Below are 19,555 nucleotides of genomic sequence, written 5' to 3'. Positions count from 1 at the left end.
GTTGTAATGAATAATTAAGTATTTGTTTAGTCTCTGTATCCTTCTCTTTGAGGAAATACTTTGAATTGTTTATGTTCTGGTTATGAGTCCTACTCATTATCATAGCGGTAAGGGCTTTAAAGTGGATTAAAGAATCTCTGAACTCATCCCCATCTCTTAGAGTTCATAAAAATATATATATATATTATATATCTATATATATATATATATTATATCTATATAATTATATGTCTATCATACATACATATATATTATATAAGCAAACAATATATATATATATATATATATATATATATATATATATATATATATATATATAATATATATATATATATATATATAATATATATATATATATATATATATATATATATATATATATATATATATATATATATAATATATATATATATATATATATCTATATATATATATATATATATATATATATATATATATATCTATATATCATATATATATATATATATATATATATATATCTATATATATATATATATATATATATATATATATATATATCTATATATATATATATATATATATATATATATATATATATATATATATATACTATATCTATATATATATATATGTATATATATATATATATATATATATATATATATATATATATATATATATATAATATATATATATATATATATGATATATATATAGTATATATAATACATACATACATGCATACATATATATATATATATATATATATATATATATATATCTATATATATATATATATATATATATATATATATATATATATATATATATATATATATATATATATATATATTATAGTTATATATATATATATATATATATATATATATATATATATATATTTGTTAAAGCAACTGTTTTAGTGGCATCAATAAGTTTTTACAGGTATCTTCAGATACAGACTTCCTTCTTCCAATGACTACTGACTTACAATCAGGCCTTTTGGCCTATTTATTTCACTGTGTGGGAAGATGACTTTGAGGTATTGGTACTGGTTGGTGAAGGGAATAATAGCTTAACCATTTGAGGGCGTTGCTTTGGGTCCAAAGAGCATGAGAACATGTATGATAACAAAAGTGAAAGTTAAAACTTATGGTTAAATAAATATTCGAACTATAATACCATGTGCTAGTGTTTCCTCAGATATGTGCTTGAAATTTAGTATAATGTTACATGATGGTTTGCAAATATAGAACTACAAAAATAAATACAGAATTAAAAGTATAGAAATGCAAAAATAAATATTTAATAGCTTATGTAAAGGTACACATAAATGAATGTCTGTTTATACATAAATGTGTATAATATTAAATTTAAGTGCATGTTTGTGTCCAAACGGTATACGCTGATTAACGGCTGGCGAATTGTGTCGGGGGGGGGGGGGCTTCAGCGACTTGTACAAACGTGCTACTAGTCCCTCGCTGGGCGCTCCTCTAAGGGACGCGATGCCTCTTGTGGTTTAGCTCGTGAGTTCCTTCTTCTGCTTGTATAAGCGATGCTTAGTGCTTTTGCTATTAAAAGCCGACCATAGTTATCCAATCTGCGTATGATCTGGGTGCCTTCTATCAGTCTTTGTAGAGATGATTTCCTGTCATGAAATCTACATAATGTTGATGAATGGGCCTTTGATTTCTATGAGCCACCAGACCTCTCCGAATGGTTTTTCTTTTATTGTGACAAATATTTTTTTGATATATTACCTGTAAAGCTTAGGTATTTGATGTTCTTTGAAGGTCTTTCTTCGATGGTGGCCACATACAGATTTGCAATAAGGACTCCAACTTGGGCACCCACTGCGACTCCGTCTACTTGCCAAAATGATTCCCCCCGATAAGAGAAGATAGGAGCCTGTTACCCCCTCATTAGATTTAGCTAAAGGCTCGATGCCAAAGCCCCAAAAGGGTCACCTGCACCTCAGGAACCACAGCCCCCTTTTTCTCCATTGTAGGCCTTTGTAGTACGTTCCCAGATCCAATTTGCCAGAAGCATTAGCAGCTAGTTGCCCTGTGAGTCGAGAAAATTCACTTGTCTCCTGTGAGGTCTGAGTGACCTATCCTAATCCTACTACCTGACCCCTTTTGCCCTCGCCATTGTTGTCAGAGGCCTCTGCATCTGTGATTCCCTTCCCCATCCCCCCCACCCCCTCACCCACCCTGCATACCTGCTTAACTGATGCCTGACCCAAACTGCTCTCGACCCAAGATAGCCTGCATTGTGCTCTCACCCTTTCTCTGCCAGTGTTCAATTACCATTTCAGGTAGTTACAAGGATTAACTGTGAAGATAAAAGGACATGAAGAGAATCAATCTAGCCTGAATCAGGTGCTATTATATTCTTCATAACTTGGTATAAACAAGGCCTGACCTAGCCTACCAATTTGCACATCGCCCTAGCCTTTGTAAGTGGCAGTATGTCCTGCATTCAGCTCCAGCAATCCTCTGCAGTACACTCCTATTCAGAAGTGGTACCGATGACTCGGCCTGCTACTATCTCCCTGCTGTGTCTTGATGCTGTACCCAGCTAGCCGTCTACACCCCTGCACTACCTGCAGACAGGACCCTGCCAAGAACTCCATCCTGACTGCCTATCACATGCCCTCGCCTATTAAGTTCCCTTAGGACTTCATGAGTGAGAAGCGTCTTCTGTTACTCCCTTTGGTGGAGCTCAATAAGCGACCTACGTCCTTCCGCCAACACCCTGGTTCTGACAACACCTGTCTCTTCCACAACTAAAGGTAACTGAAATTAGAATTGTTCTGTCGGCCCTTCACCTACTGTTCCTTGCACTCATTCCCTGTTTCAACTGCTTTTCTCATATTCCCATTCATAGCATTTCTGTCTCTGTCAGAGTCTCATGTGAGATTTAAACAACTGTGAATTCCTTGTAAAAGAAGCAATATTAGTACACGATACTGTGGTTCTGTAATTCTCATTGCATTAACATAACTGATTAGCTCATAAATCTCTCACTTTGCTCGTAGCATTTTCTGTTACTTTCCTTCATTGGTATTTATATTTCAACTCTGACTGCTTTGCAGATTCGTGTAGACTACCCCATTGCGTGCCTTCGCCTGTTAATCAACAGTGCCACTCAACTTGTCCTGTGAGTGCCAAGCTTGGAGTTCTTATCACCCAGAATTCCAGCAAAGCTCACACTCGCTTACTGTGCTCTGCTGAAATGTTGCAATGTTGCTAGTTTCAGTATTTGATTCATACCCCAGGCACCTATGAGATCCTGTAAGTTAGGTGATCCTACTCGCAATTTGGTGGAACCTTTGTTTTGCTATTGTGAAAATTAATGTTAACTTCATGAGTGCCACGGAGGCAGACGGTGCTCCTGTAAATCACATCTCCTAGTTGCCTTATAGAAATTATATCATTTTGTGGACAAATTATGTTTACATTCAATCCTTTTCAAAAGCAATTTTGGTGTTTCTATTAAGGTTATTTTTTTTTACTTTCTGTTCATAGCTTTCTTGCCCCCAGTCAGTGTAGGCGTGTTTGCACAACGATTTATTTTGGGAAGAGTCTAAACTTTGGGTTTCTCATTTTTTAATTAATACCCGACACGCAGACTATGTCAATATATATATATATATATATATATATATATAATATATATAATATATATGTGTGTGTGTGTGTGTGTGTGTGTGTGTGTGTGTGTGTGTGTGTGTGGGAGGGTGTGTGTATGTATACACAGCCAAAATTGTCCAAAAAACAATTCACATTATATATTGCTAAGTTATGTAGATTTTGACATACTTATTAATTGATTTATTAATTTATGTTGTTTTCATAATAACTGATCTCTTCTTTATTCATTTCCTTTTATCCAAGGTAACATTTGCAAATGAAGATCATAATATTCTTTACAGACTTGCACATAAGTCAATGGCGCCTGTAGGCTTGTTCCATATGAATAGTGCTCATCTTCTTAATAATAATAATAATAATAATAATAATAATAATAATAATAATAATAATATAATTATAATATAATAAATTATAATAAATAATAATAATAATAATAATAATAATAATGATGATGATGATGATGATGATGATGATGATGATAATGATAATAATAATAATATCTGGAGCCTGAGCAAGAAACACCAGCTACTTTGCAGTGATAAACAGTACAAACGTCAACCTGTTGAAGTGATGGAAAACAATCAGGCAAAGATCCTCTGGGACTATGGTGATACGCGCCAATAGACCAGATGTGACATTGATTGACAAAACCAAGAAGAAAGTATCACTCATTGATGCCGCAATACCATGGGACACCAGAGTAGATGAGAAAGAGAGAGAAAAGATTGGTAAGTATCAAGACCTGAAAATAGATGCAAGAAGGATATGGGATATGTCAGTTGAAATTCTACCCATAATCATAGGAACACTAAGAGGCACGATCCCAAGATCCCTGAAAAGGAATCTGAAAAACTAGATGCCGAAGTAGCTTCAGGAATTCATGCAGAGGAATGTGCAGCTGGAAACAGCGCACATGGTGAGAAAAGTGGTGGACTCCTAAGGAGGCAGGATGCAACCCAAACCCCCACATTATAAAAACCACCTAGTCAAATGGGAAGACTGTGGTAGATGAAAAAAGTAATGATAATAATAATGATAATTTCCTAGATATAATTCTCAACAACTGACTATGTTTCTTGCTAATCAGCTGCAGTGATTCTTTGAAGGAATGTATCTACAGATCCACCTCTATGACGTTGTACAAAGTAAAGAAAAGAGATGAAAAATGGTATAAAGTCTTCGTCTCTTCATGGAGTCTAAATGCAAGAGCGAAGGCTGAGGAACAATTGCATTTATGATAAAGTATCGGAGACAAAGGTCTGGAAAATGAGATGGACTTATGAAGATATACCATCTATGATAATATAATCCGAGTGCATCTTTCTTGTTTATCCGACCCAGGCAGAGCCGGGGTAAGTAGGGGATAGGGAGGGAAGGGGGGAAGGGGCGACATGATGGGCAGTGCCATGTTCCAGCACAGCGTAGCACGTGCCATCAGACTTGTCTCCAATGAAAAAAAATGTGTAACTTGTATCCAACTCACCAACGCAAGCTCCTTTAGTCCAGTTATAACCAGGAGGGCACTGACACAGGTAGCTTCCAGGAGTGTTCGCGCACACGGAGCCATTTGGACATGGATTGCACAAACATTCATCGAGGTCTGAAATACAGATATGCCACATCAATAAATAATCCGTACATTGTTTCCAAAATGCAACTGAATCAAGATGATATAAAAAGGATCAAAATAGTGAATCCATGTCTGGCGATGATTGAGGAAACAGACACCTACTTTGCACACTTGTTCATTTTCTGAGAAATTCCGGCCATCCAACAGTTGAAGGGTCCAAATTACTGCACTATGTAAAGTCAAGATCAGCACACAGATTTATCAAATATGTATTCAATCAAGGAAAACAATGGGAAAATGAGCAGTTTACCTGCTTACCGAAGCAAAGATTGAAAAGAATACAGGGAATAAAGGGGAACGTCAATAAACAGAAACATATCTTCAGGGATACGGACGGACCCATAACATTTTGGGAAAATCGTCAATCTCTGCTTCTGTAAAAACAAATATACTTCTGTTTGCAGATCTGTCAAAAGAAGAAATTGAAAATAGGAAGGAAAACTTACAAAAATTCTCGCAAGGGAGCAGTGAATTTGGGCCCCTAAATAGCAGGATTACCGAACTTCTTTCCTTTAGCAGAACTATCACAGACTTGATAAGTTTCCAGACTTACCCATACAAGAAGCCCCACTGAAAGCATATCCTGCATTGCAGTTGCAGCTGAAACTTCCAGGGCTATTGGAGCAGACGCCGTCGGGACCACAGAGATTCGAATCACACTCATTGAGATCTGGTGAAAAGAGATTGGTCTTTTATGTAAGTAAATATGAGAGCAGTGGTTAAATGCTTTCATATATCTATTTAAACATTATTTATTATTTATTTTTTGTTCTAGAACTTGTGGCTTTTTTTTCAGATAGAAAACCAGAGGGAGTAAAGGAGAAAAGGGAGTAAACGGAGTAATGAACGATTAAACACTTTTCATCCGAATTAGAGAATAGAATATAATATAGAATTGAGACCAAAGGCCAAGCGCTGGGACCTATGAGGTCATTCACAGCTGAAAGGGAAATGGGCAGTAAGGTTTGAAAGGTGTAACAGGACGAAAAACTCAAAGCAGTTGCACTCCGAAACAATTGTTAGAGAGGGTGGAAAGTCAGGTGGAAGGAAAACAATATGAACGGAGGTAATGTAAAAGGAATGAAAAGGTTGTAGCTAGGGGCCGGTGTGATGCTGCATGGACAGTTTTTAGTCTGCCCGCCCACACGTTTTTGTCCCCCAGATCTTGAAAACTAATGAGGCTACAGGGCTGCAAATTGGTATGTTGGTCATCCACCCTCCGATCATCAAACATATCAAATTGAAGCCCTCTGGCCACAGTGGTTTTTATCTTATTATCTCATTTAATTTTAAAGTTAGACAGGATCGATCATGCTTCTGACACAGCACAACAAAGGCCATCACCGGCCTGTGGCTGAGTTTCACTGCCCGTGGCTGAGAGTTTCAGACAGCATTATACGCTACACAGAAAACTTTGGTGCATTTTTTCTTGTTTCTTATTTTCTCTTGACACTTTATCGGAAGGTCTCCCTGAGGAAGATGTTCCATTAGAATCTTAAGATGTCAAGTGAAGATGCCATACACTGTTACCCTAAACAGTCGTCATGCTACTGATAAAATGTTCATATGGAGCAGGCCTATAGTGGCCACTAACTTGAAATTCGAGCTTCCAAATGTTTGTTGAAAGAAATGATAGAAGCTAACATTTAATACAGAGAGAAGAGATCATTACGAGGAAAATATGAAGTAGCAAGTTGATAGATTTAGTTTGCTAGATATGAATAATGATACCACCCATATCCTTTCCAGTTTAATATATTGTGAAGAGAAGATAACAGGACATGCAGAGAGACGAGATCACTTAAGAGGAAAATAGAAAGTAACAAATTGATAAATGAGTAACAAAATGATAAATGTGTCTTGCATCATATGAATAAGAATAATATAAAGTATCAAATTAGTGAATTATTTGTTCCATATGAATGAAGAAAATATAAAGAAACCAACTGGTAAAATATTTCCATTCCATATGAATAAAGAAAGTAGAGCATAACAATTCAACAAATAAAGCCTGTTATATAGGAATAAAAAAATGAAAATTGACAAATTGATAGATTAGGTGAGTTCCATATGGTTAAGGAAAATATAGAGTAACAAATTAGTAAATGAGGTTTGTTCCATATGAATATGGAAATATAAAGTATCAAATTGATAATTTAGGGTTTTTCATATGAATAAGGAAAGTACCAAGTAATAAGCTGGTAAACTAGGCATGTTCCATATGAATGAGGAAATATAAAGTAACAAATGAGGCTTGTTCCATATGCGCCGGATGTTTCAAAAGTCACTCATGGTTTTGTATTGTTTACTGAAAATTTAAGTGAAGCATAGTGTGGGTGAAAATCACAGGGTCCGAGATCAGGTGAACTGGAACCCATTCTAGGGGACCGCGACGACCATTCCATCGATTCGGGAACTGCTTATCCAGGACCTCACGAACTTCACCTGAATAATTGACTGGGGCGCCATCCATCTCGTCGGAAAGTTACTTGCTGTATGTTGGCTGCAGCTGACAGTTCGGGGACACAGAACTCCTGATGCATACAGAATGAGCCAGTGATCGAGGACACTGTGAAAGTCAACGGCGACGAATTCTGTGTCCCCAAACTGTCAGCTGCAGCTAATATACAGCAAGTCACTTTTCAACAAGATGGATGGCGCCCCAGACATTAATTCAAGTGAAGTTTGTGCGTTCCTGGGTAAGCAGTTTCAGGATTGGTGGATTGGTCGCCATGGTGCCGTGGAATGGTCTCCCCATTCACCTGATCTCACACTGTGTGATTTTTCTCGAGGGGTTCCATCAAATCGCAAGTCTAGAGAAGGAGGCCTGAAGGACGCATCAGAAACGCTCCAGTGCATCAGTGACTCCCGAAATATTGTCAGATGTTGGTGAGGGATGCATGAAACGGCCGCTTGATTGCATCGAAAAAGGTGGCATGCATCAAGGTGTTATGTTGGCAATTAACCCCTGCAACGGGGTATTTCCGGTGTGCCAGATGTTATGGGGAAGATGGTGTAGCCTGGGGCTCAGTAGTCTCATGATTCTACCCTTACAATAATTAAATGAAAATCATCACTTAACCTTAAACACCTATTGGACATACTTTAGGTCAAATAAATTGTCTGTCGGGTGCTTAATTGACGTAAAATATGTCGTCTCTAAAAAGTTTTTTTAAATATTCGCGGAAAAATAGTTATAGGCCTACTTGGCAAAACATTTTGAATCACGCGCCTTGAGGGATGCTGGGAGTTCATGGATCAAGCTGTTGTTTTGTTTACAAGTGTTACCCAGGTGCGCATGTGCAAATTGCTTTTTTCTCGCACCAGCAAGCATCAGCGACGCGTCGTCTGAGAGCGATCTCTTGCCGCATCTCTTGCCACATTCGTGTTTTGCCAAACTTTTGCGAGTGTTTAAGTATTTGTAGTAATACAAGACGTACGTAGAGATGTCTCAACATCGTCTGGAGTGCGAAAGGTGCATTTTTCCTGTCGGTAGGGATCGTGTGGGGCATGTTTTGGACTTGGATGCTGGAGAGGGACCAAGCAACCAAGATGACCCAGCTTCTCAACGCCGTGTTGTGCGGCCTCGTGTGGCCAAAAATATCAGAGGACTACATCATGTGCCTTTTACGACCCCTAGGAAGCATCGGGGTGTCCTGAGGGGCATTCGTAGAGATTTGGGAGACCTCCAACCAAAGGACATTGACGAATACTTGTTGGAGCTCAATCGAGAGCAGGTCGCAAGTCCTCATTTTGATGGCAGTTGGTCATCTAATGACGAGGACATCACTCCCGATGTAAGTGATGATGAATATTTTCCCCCAATGTCCGTACGGGAGTCACAGGCTGAAAGTGAGTTAGAATTTAATGGTTTTAGTGAGGAGGAGGAGGAGTTGTTGAGTTTTGTTGTTGAGGACGAAACAGAGAGCGAGGGCAAAAGCGAGGGAGATGGACCAGTGGGGGGGGGTGCGAGTTCGAAACCGTGCCTGAGTACGTGCACGTGTGCGAGCACGTACCCGTAGAAGGTCGCAACGTCACGCCAGCCTAGGTGAAGGCCGTATGTCTGAAAGTGACGAGGGGTGGTTGGAGGACCCCACCCCACCTAACAGGCACCCATTCACAGCAGCACCTGGACTGTTCCTCTCACTGCTCTGGGGTTCACTCAGCTGGAATACCTGGTAGCAGAGACGATGGACTACACTCGGTACTGCCGTGACGAACTGCGGACGACATTGTCATATCGCTGGCGGGGCTGCAACCTCACGGACATGGCACATTTTTGGGGCTCCACATTTTTTTTGGAATGATGCCTGCTGTTGACATCAGGCAATATTGGTGGCGGAATTTTTTTTTAAGTACGCCCAATGTGCCCGGCATTATGGCCTGTGATAGTTTCCTGGCGTTGGACAGGTATTTCAACGACTTCAACCAAAGGGCCATATCCCGGAATAACACCGCCTTATCTTAGTCCGCCCAGTGTTGGATTACATTAATGAACGGTGCCAGCTTCTCGTGGTTCCTAGCAAGAACCTTTCTTTGGATGAGGGGATGATGCCTTACAAAGGATGTCTTAGCATAAAAGTGTACAACCCCAAGAAGCCAAAGAAATATGGCGTAAAGTTATTTTATATTAACGGAGTCCAACACTGGATGTGTCGTGGACTTCTCGGTGTATTCCGGGGTCTTCTACACTACATGACACTGTCATCGGTCTTGTAGATCGTTTCCGTAACCAGGGATACCACCTGTTTATGGATAATTATTATAACTCGGTATCCCTGGCTCAGGAACTGTATGAAGCAGGTGTGCATGTCAGTGGTACCCTTCGGTTGGTGCGTGGGGTCCTAAATGTCCTCAAGAGGTTCGCTAGCGAGCCGCAACATCTGGCAAAAGGAGAGAGAGAGGCGGTGGAAGGGAGATGTCTTCGTCATCTGTTGGAAGGGGGTCCGACTCGTCCCCATGATTACGACGAGTCATGAGCCCATCCAAGAAGAGGTCGTTCAGCGGAAGAAGACATGTCAGCAGGGCCGAGTTATTTATGAGGAGTTTCTTGGCGAGCGGCCTACCGTCATTGGGCACTACAATATGCATATGGGAGGAGTTAATCTCTTTGATCAACTCATCCAGTATTATCCCTTCGCCAGGGGAACCAGGAGGTGGACACAGAAGCTCCTCAAATACATACTTCAGTTGGCCCACCAGAATGCCTACATCCTCTGCTGTGGGGACAATTCAGATCTCCGGGGGTTGTCCCACATCCAGTTTCTTAAGGTGGCCAGAAATGCCCTCATAAACTTAATCCCGATGAGTGGCCTTCCATCACCGCCCCCCTGCCCCGAGCTCCAGATCTGCCCCTAGAGGAAAGGGCAGATGTTAGGAGGGCCAACCTCGGTCGTCCTGCTTTTGCCACTGCTGCAGCCACCCCTGCTGCCGCCGCCCTTGCTGCCGACGCCTTTGCTGCCGCCGCCCCTGCTGCCGCCGCCCCTGCTGCCACTGCCCTTGATGATCCTGCCCACGCTCAGATTTCGATTTCCCATCGGATAGGGGACCCTGTGTGTCAGCTGCAGCCAGGGGATCACACACTGGACCCCCTACAAGGGCACAGGCAGAAACGGTGCTGGGTGTGCCATATGAATGGCAGAAGAAGAGACACCCAGTTCGTCTGTCGCACCTGCAATATAGCACTTTGCAGGATTGGGGAGTGTGACCACAAGTACCACACTGCAGTCATATATTGGAGTACGCCTGCCCAAGGGACAATGGAGGGCGGCAGCCCATCAGCAGTAACGACACGCGTCTCCCTCCTCCACTTGTACCTCGTCATGTCGAGAGGAAAAAAATGCAAGACTCTTTAACGGAGGAGGGAGAAAACAAGAATAGAACCAAGAGTCAGGATTATGAGTGAGTATTCTGCATTGATTTTATATTCAGTTTTATATTTATTACAAGTTTTTATATATCTGTATTGGTGTTTTGTATATTATTTAGTTTTCTTCCAAAACAAAAGTTTTTCACCTGCATTCCCTTTAGTTATGTATTTGTACCAGAATAAAAAAAATTTAATATTATTCTATATATATATATATATATATATATATATATAATATATATGTATATATATATATATATATATATATATATATATATATATATATATATATATATATATTGGTATTTTTGGTAAGCAAAAAATCTAGCCTTCTAGTGATATTCAGTCATTCACCTTCATTTTGCAACAAATTGAAAGCCTCTAGCACAATATTTCGATTATGATGAATTTTTAAACGTTTTCCTTCCCTCCACGCGCGGTATCTCGGCCGTAAATCTCCGAAATGTTTGAGTCACTTTGTCGTAATTTTTGCACCATTTTATATCAGCCGTTACATGGAGTTTTATATATGAAAATGTGCGCAATATTATGTAGAATACAAAAAAAAAAATAACTTATGGTTGTAGCTTTTATCATTTTTGAAAAATTTACATATAAATAATGATAAATAGAAAACATTCGACATTCGGTCAACTTTTGACTCAACCGAAATTGGTCAAAAACTCAATTGTAAGCTAAAAAATCTTACAGTCTAGTAATATTCAATCATTTACCTTCATTTTTCCTTCCTCCGCACGCGGGATCTTGGCCGCAAATCTCTGAAATGTTTGAGTCACTTTTGTCATAATATTTTTGCACCATTTTATATTAGCCAGCATATGGGAGACACTTTCGGAAATACCGGCTTGGCGTTTAAGGGTTAAACAATGGCCACGTGGTTCTTAGGGGATCTGTGGTCCGGTTAGCTGTTAAAGAACTACAAATCACAAAAAAAAATTAAATAAATAAATAAATAAATAACGACTCGAGTGGGGAACTATGCTCGCATGAACTATGGTCACAATGACACTTCTGGTAAACTTGACATAATGAACTTTAACCCCCAGTTCAATTAGTTACAACATATGGGAGCAATGTTTTGGCCGGGAGGGCAGGAATTAAAGGAACGGAATTTACCTCTAGTAGTACAGTCTGGAAGGTAACTCATACTTGACACGATCGCTCATTAACGCAATAGTTCTGGCGCAAAATACATGCTGAAATGTAATATGCAAGAGGTTCCTACGACTCTGTCAAAGGCAGGCTTCAAAAACAGACAAAGGTTCGCGACCGCAGCAGATTGAAGTCGAGAGAAAATGGCATGCACATTTTTTCCAAGACAGCATCCCCTTGACTTATGGATGAACATTCTAAATCAAAGATGGTACCACAAGTCTTCTCAATTAAGTAGATTTCACCATGTGAATTTCATCCACTTAGTTTCAATGAAATGTTCAGTAAACAATACAAAACCATGATTGACTTTTGAAGCACCCTGTACAAAGAAAATAAAAAACTATCAAATTGATAAAATTAAGCCATTTCCATTTGAATGAAGATAATATAAATAAATAAATTGATAAATTAGGCCTGTTCCATATGATGAGGGAACATGTACAATAGCAAATTGATGAGTTAGGACTTTTCCATATGAATAATATGCTTTCCTGTATAACAGATTATGAATTAAGTACCTCATCAATTTTTTTTAGTAATGTGGGGATGCAGTCCTCACTGCAGTTCACTGCGAAATCCAAATACCGGACACAATGTTATTTCAGAATATCTGGGACCGATCAAATTTTCAATAAGAACATTCCCTACCGTACTCTAGAAATGGGTATTTTTATAACATTTCAGTAGAGATGAAACCTATTCACATGGAGCAAACACACCCAAGGGACCACTGAGTCGAAACTCAAGCTTCCAAAGTATATGTTGGTTTCAACCTCCTGCCACAGACCCTACACTGCAGTAGTAACTGATCATGATATAGAGCCAGATATTTTTTTTTTTATCGCCCTGGGGAAGACGCGAACCGACGGTATCTGAGTGGTATACCACGTCACTAACCACTTTAACAGGAGATAGGATCCCAATGAGAAGTTTACATGAAAGTGATATTTACCAGCACAAGTTCCGTTGACTGCTTCGTATCCAGCGTCGCAGACGCACTCATAACTTCCGGGTGTATTTTGGCACTGGGAGTTTAGCCCACAGGGATCGTTGTCACATTCGTTTATATCTGGTGAAGCGAATAAAATCATATATAAACTATGATGGTGTTCATATGTAATCCTTATTACTCCCATCCAACTTGCAAATATGAATATAGATATTTAACACATTTTCGACAATTTGAGATGCAAATAAAGTTTTGCAAAGCTCGCTGCTGTGTTCTAGTTTCCATATAAAATCACAGTTTAACGGAAGGAACTTGTGCAAAAGGGAACCTTATTACGTGATTGTGGAATGAGTCTTCACAATAACATTTTGATATGAGGCTTTGGAGAATCAGCGAGGAACCTCCGACGATAATGTTACCCGAAGGAAATCTAAAGCGATTGTCATAACTTGAGCACCAACTACATCAAATAAACCATAAAGGTAAGAATGTATAAAATGTTCGGTAATACTCACCTCCACATTGCTCAAAGCCTGCATTGCAAGCGCATTCGTAGCCTATTTCTTTATCCTGGCATTTTGAGTTGGCGGGGCAAGTGTCGTTCCCTGCTGCGCATTCATCCAGTTTCACTGTAGGTGCTAAAATAAATAAATAAATATATAAATAAATAAGTAGAGAGAGAGAGAGAGAGAGAGAGAGAGAGAGAGAGAGAGAGAGAGAAAGGAAATGCAATTATTCATCTACCAAAAATCTTGAAACGATCGATCTTGAACAAGGGCGACTAAGAGATTTCGTATCTCCCAGGATAGCTGTTGCACGATATCCTAACTTGTGGAGGAGATAATGAGTCCAGATACTTTCAGAAAATGTGAAAAAGGTCTGGAAGTAATCACTAAACCATTTGTCTTCAGATTCTTTATAACCAAGAGAAAAGGATGTGACTATAAAGTGTACCGTGGTGAATGGTTGTTTGAGTCAGTATCTAGCATTAAATTCCTTAGCTATTTAATTCGGATTAATCTTGCATTTCATATACCATTAAACTACATGAGCCCCATGAGGAAATTCAAAACAGATTACACCATAAATAAGTCTGGAAAATGTTGCTTAGAATTTTTCATGCCAAACATTTCGAGAATAAGATGTAAAATATCTTATATATTTGACATCAAAGTTTAGGATTGTTTAGAAAATTTTAAGTCTAGAATGGAAGTCTGGAAGTCATGTGTTTTTTTAAAAAAGCATAATCAAGGAAATGTACAAGACATTAGCTTTTAAAGACTAGCTTGACTGCATACAAAATTCTTGCTAGGAAATTTCTTATAGATGTATTCATAGTAAATGTTCTTTTTCTATAAGTTACCTATTTCTTGAATAATACTATTTATACTGTGCCATATAACTGCCCTTTTATTCATTGGTGACAGTTCTTTTGAAATGAATACAACATTTGGGTCGATGGATCAAAATCACAGTCGCCCTGAAGGACAAAATGGCAATGGCCATTTAAGGGAATGTTTAGCAGCGAAGTTAAGAAAGCTCCCCCGAACTCGTAAGGTGTAGGTGAAACCGCAAAGTCAATTAATTGCTCGAGAAAACGGTAAGACTACTTCGTGAACCACTTGTTTTTAGAGCACGTCTTCTTCTCCTTCTTCTTCTTACCTTTTACACAGCAGGAACATAAGGGCGTTATACATTCATTTGGAAAGAGGAGTCCGTCGCAGTCTCCTTTCTTCCTATTTTCGATGCAATAGCCGCCGTTACAAGCACATGCATCAGTTGGTTTACAATCTGCAAAGTGAAAAGAGTCATGTCTGAATACCTCTCTCCAGTCTGTGATGAATTAATGAAATGATGTCTTAGGGAACAGAAACAAAAGGGATCTTGATTTGCAAACTAATAGACATTTTGCAGTTTTCGTAGTGATCACATTTCTCTATTGACGTCAGAAAACGAACATTTATTACATTTAGGATATTATATTGGCTTTCTATAGTGACCAATAGATCACTTGCTATGTAAACTATTGAAAAATGCTGAAATATGCTATTACATGAAAGTGAGTACAAAAAGCTTATGACATAAGACAAAATAATCCATGAAGAAAACATCAAGGAAATTATTAATTAAAGACTACTTCACGTAAAACAAACTCAGTCTTATTATGTGAGGAGGATGTCAAGGTCTTTCATACTTCGCATTTTCCACTGAGCATTGTTCTGTTCTGCTTACGTACCTTTGGGGTGAGGGGGGGGGGGGGGTTGGTTGGGACAAACAAGAAATTACGTTATTTGTAGGACTTCTTTCCTGTCCTTCTAGAGAATGAGAGATATGAGACCTCACAAAATCCCCAAGAAAAAAAGGGAAAGGACTGACCCTTATTATGCACAGGTTAGGTTGTAGATGTACTTTTACCTTTAGTCGTAGTTTTATGAACTGATTTTTCCCCAGAATGGTCGCATCCACATTTCTGTAAGACAGAAGAAAAGTGCGTAATTGTATTCAACTTCTGAATTAAATTCGCATTTATATAATTTAAACTAGATTGTAACAGCATTTACGAACTTATTCACAAGAAAAATCCTTAGCTTCTGGAAAACAATAATTTAAACTTTACAGAGAAGAAACCATGTCTTGGAAAGGGAACATGATTCCGATTCTTGAAATACTTCATTATATATATATAAAAAAAAACAATGTTACGGAAAGGCCTAAAACCTAAACATTGAATTTGTTAGCTGAAATAACTTCAATTCGGTCTGATAGAGTTAATCACAAGACTACCGTCATTTCGGCGAGCAATTCGGTCTGATAGAGTTAATCACAAGACTACCGTCATTTCGGCGAGCTGGAACTGCGCCAAGGCCAGGAGGAAGCCGAAGAGAAAACCAACGTTGTCTTCATGATCAGTCAGGCAGAAACACTGAGCCAACTGCCACACTAGGGTGATCCTCTGAACTCTGTGGATTGACTTCAGCTATTTCTCACCTTTTATTGGTGTTCGCAGACTTAGCCAGGTGGCAGCTGTGCTGGATTCCGTCAATGGCAGACCGCCAAGAAGCAAGAAGACTTGTATGTGACTTCTCTGAACCATTTGCGAAAGACAGATAGGAAATATTATATGTGAAGATGGAATACTGATATCGAAAGTCCTCTCTTAATAATGATGGAGGAGGAGAAAACTGTGTTCTGATTGAAATCTTTGAAATTGAACGCCTTCTCAAACATGTTCACCAGACATTGCGAATGAGACAATATTTATCTATGCATAAAACTTTTTTTTTTTTTTTTTTTTTTTTTTTGCAAAGTCGGCAAGTTGAACATACTCTTCTAAATTCATGAAGTCTGATAAGAGTCATTTAAGTGTCGGCTATTGTTCAAATTAAAGCTTTTATCTCCTGTAATTAATAATAATAAAATAATGATAATGATACTACCCATAAATATACAGAGACAGGAGAATGACAAAACGAAGCAGCGGATGGCAGGGCACAATAAACCAATGCACGGACAGTTCATGAGACAGACTAAAGAAGTGGCCAGCGATGAAACGTGCCAATGGTTACAGAGGGAGAAACTCAAGAAACAGAAACAAGGAATGCTAACAGCGGCACAAAAGCAGACTTAAGACCAGACATATCCAAAGAACGATAGAGAGAAATAGCATCTCACCCATGCAATGTAAAAAATGAGACAATAACCCACATAGCAAGCGAATGTCTGGCACTTGCACAGAACCCGTACAACAAGAGGCATAGTTCAGTAGCAAAAGCCTGTGCAAGAAACAGCAGCTACCTTGCAGTTATAAGTGGTACGAATACCAGCCTGAGGGAGTGATGGAAAACGATTAGGCAAAGATCTTCTTGGACTATGTTATCAGAACGGATAGGGTGATACGTGTGAATAGACCAGAGTGACGTTGATTGACAAAACCAAGAAGAAAGTACCACTCATCGATGTTGCAATACCATGGGAGACCAGAGTAGATGAGAAAGAAAAAATCGGTAAGTATCAAGTCATGAAAATAGAAGTAAGAAGGATATGGGATATGCCAGTGGATTAGTGATTTTCCTGTAAAACCTTTGTCTTTGGGGATTGGCTTTTGTTGGACGTTAATCACGGATTTGGCTATGGTATTTGGATAGGTAAAGGCAAAAGGCCTAGATTTTCGAAGAGTCTGTGTCAACGTCTTAGTCCTGTCCAGGTGTTGGATTTTTATTATATTGTTGGATGTCTTTCTGTTCTTGTCTTGAGGGCTTCGGTAGAAAATTACATTTGCTTTGTGAATTGCTTTCTCAATTATATGGTCAGGATACTTTAAAGACAAAAGCTGCTCACGGATTAGTTCAAATTCCTTTTCCAGGAAATCTGGGGAACAAATTCGTGTGGCACTTAAGAATAAGATGCTGGCTACGCCTATCTTGATATAAATGTCATGTTCGTTCCCCAGATTTCCTGGAAAAGGATTTTGAACTATGAGGCATTTTCCACACCGTCGGCCTCTTCATTCGGTTACACAGAGGTTCGTGATCTTTGAAATTCCTTCAAAATGAGAGAGAGAGAGAGAGAGAGAGAGAGAGAGAGAGAGAGAGAGAGAGAGAGATTTATGTTGAACTTGACCTCTTTTAGATATTGTTTGTTATTGGTCCTGAATTGCATCTTCTGTTCTTCTACTTTAAATATGGGCGCCCTTTACACGCTAGTGTGGGATTGTTGTAATTTAACCATGACGGGTGTCCTTTACAGAACTACTCTAACCCACAAAACACATCATTTTCAAGCATAATCCCCTTGTTAGAAACAAATCCTTCATCAATTCTCGAGTCTGTGGGAAGAGATGTGCAACTCTCTCTCTCTCTCTCTCTCTCTCTCTCTCTCTCTCTCTCTCTCTCTCTCTCTCTCTCTCTCTCCCTATGAGTAGAGATTTGTCGCCAGCAGAGCTGACGCGGTCTCTCGCAAGAAGCTCTTGGGACAAATAGACAAAAGAACCGTTTTAAGGGCCTCTCATCTTTTTAACAGAAACTGCTAAGATCATTTTTAAATCTATATCTAGTTCAATTCAGTTTTTATGGTGTTATTTGGTTTTACTTCCATTAATTCCTTTACTAATCAACTGAGCTGCTGTAGCAGATTTCCAGAAGAACTTTCGAGAGGAATTTGAACTCAGGAGTCGCTGAAAGGATCAGTGCTGGGTAGAAAATTCCTCATCGTCAGCTGACCCTGGGAATTACCGGCCGATTGCAGTCACAACAATTGCGTCGAAGATACTTGAGTCGGTTCTTCTAGTGAGACTTCTCACCTTTCTGCACACCACAGACAACCAGTTCGGATTTAAAGCAAAACACTCGACCGACACCTGCATCTACATACTGAAAGAATTGCTGAACTATTACCTATCATCAGCCTCTCCTGTTTTCCTCTGTTTTGTGGAAGCTCTTCCTGAAGCTACACAAAAGAGGCACACCCATATATTTAATTGGCATTTTATATTGCTGGTCCTCTACACTGCAATTCTGTGTCAAATGGGGTAACGTATCGTCGTACACCTTCGGCTCCCTAAATGGGCTTCGACAAGGGGGCATTCTCTCCCCATACCTCTTTAATACGTACACAGATGCCTTGAATGTCAAACTGAACTCACTCCCAATCGGTTGCACTGTCAATGAAACAATTATAAACAACCTCTGTTATGCCGTCGATATGGTTCTGTTTTCCCCATCAGTGCAAGGTCTCCAAACGACTCACGACACTGTGCCGCCAATATGCAGAGGAATTTGCTATCGTATGCAACGAAGCCAAGACCCAGTGCATGTCGCTGCTTCCGAGATCGCTTAAGCATATTGCAGAAGCACAAATGCTCCTCGGAAATCATCGGCTGGAATTCGTGCATGAATTTCCGTATTTGGGTAACGTTATCACGGACGACCTGAAAGATACGGCAGACATAGAACAGAGGCGTCGTAAAGTATGTGCAACTGGCAACATGACTGCAAGGAGGTTTGCCTTTTGTCACCGAGACGTTAAGCTGCTGCCCTTCCGCTCGTATTGCTACAGCATCTATGGGTGTTCCCTGTGGACGAACTATACCCGAAAGACCATTAAAAGTATCACTGTTGTGCACAATGACCATTCTGAGGACGCCTCACAAACATTCCTCACTACCACTTCGCCACACAGATGTTCACAGAAAAACCAGCTGGCACAATTTAGAAATCGAAATCATTGTAAGGCGAACAATGTCCAGTCTGATCACCCGACTGCGAAACAGCAGCAATTCGCTCATGCAAAGCATC

General features: G+C 39.3%; 1 protein-coding gene across 1 annotated transcript in view; it reads right to left on the bottom strand.

Moving 5' to 3' along the window:
• The window catches only part of LOC135202638 (fibrillin-1-like), a 28,927-nt gene extending 9,826 nt beyond the window's left edge, over positions 1-19,101 (bottom strand). The window contains exons 1-8 of the mRNA XM_064232132.1: positions 19,008-19,101; positions 17,536-17,717; positions 15,678-15,771; positions 14,925-15,053; positions 13,778-13,900; positions 13,266-13,382; positions 5,822-5,938; positions 5,122-5,238 (exon numbers count right to left, since the gene is read on the bottom strand). Of these exons, the coding sequence (XP_064088202.1) occupies positions 5,122-5,238; positions 5,822-5,938; positions 13,266-13,382; positions 13,778-13,900; positions 14,925-15,053; positions 15,678-15,771; positions 17,536-17,717; positions 19,008-19,101 (973 nt within the window). The remainder of the gene's footprint in view (positions 1-5,121; positions 5,239-5,821; positions 5,939-13,265; positions 13,383-13,777; positions 13,901-14,924; positions 15,054-15,677; positions 15,772-17,535; positions 17,718-19,007) is intronic.
• Between the last annotated feature and the right edge of the window lie 454 nt (positions 19,102-19,555).

This window comes from Macrobrachium nipponense, chromosome 33 (genome assembly GCF_015104395.2).
Source record: "Macrobrachium nipponense isolate FS-2020 chromosome 33, ASM1510439v2, whole genome shotgun sequence".
In the NCBI taxonomy this organism is placed as follows: domain Eukaryota; kingdom Metazoa; phylum Arthropoda; class Malacostraca; order Decapoda; family Palaemonidae; genus Macrobrachium; species Macrobrachium nipponense.
This window is presented reverse-complemented; position numbering and strand designations above follow the sequence as displayed.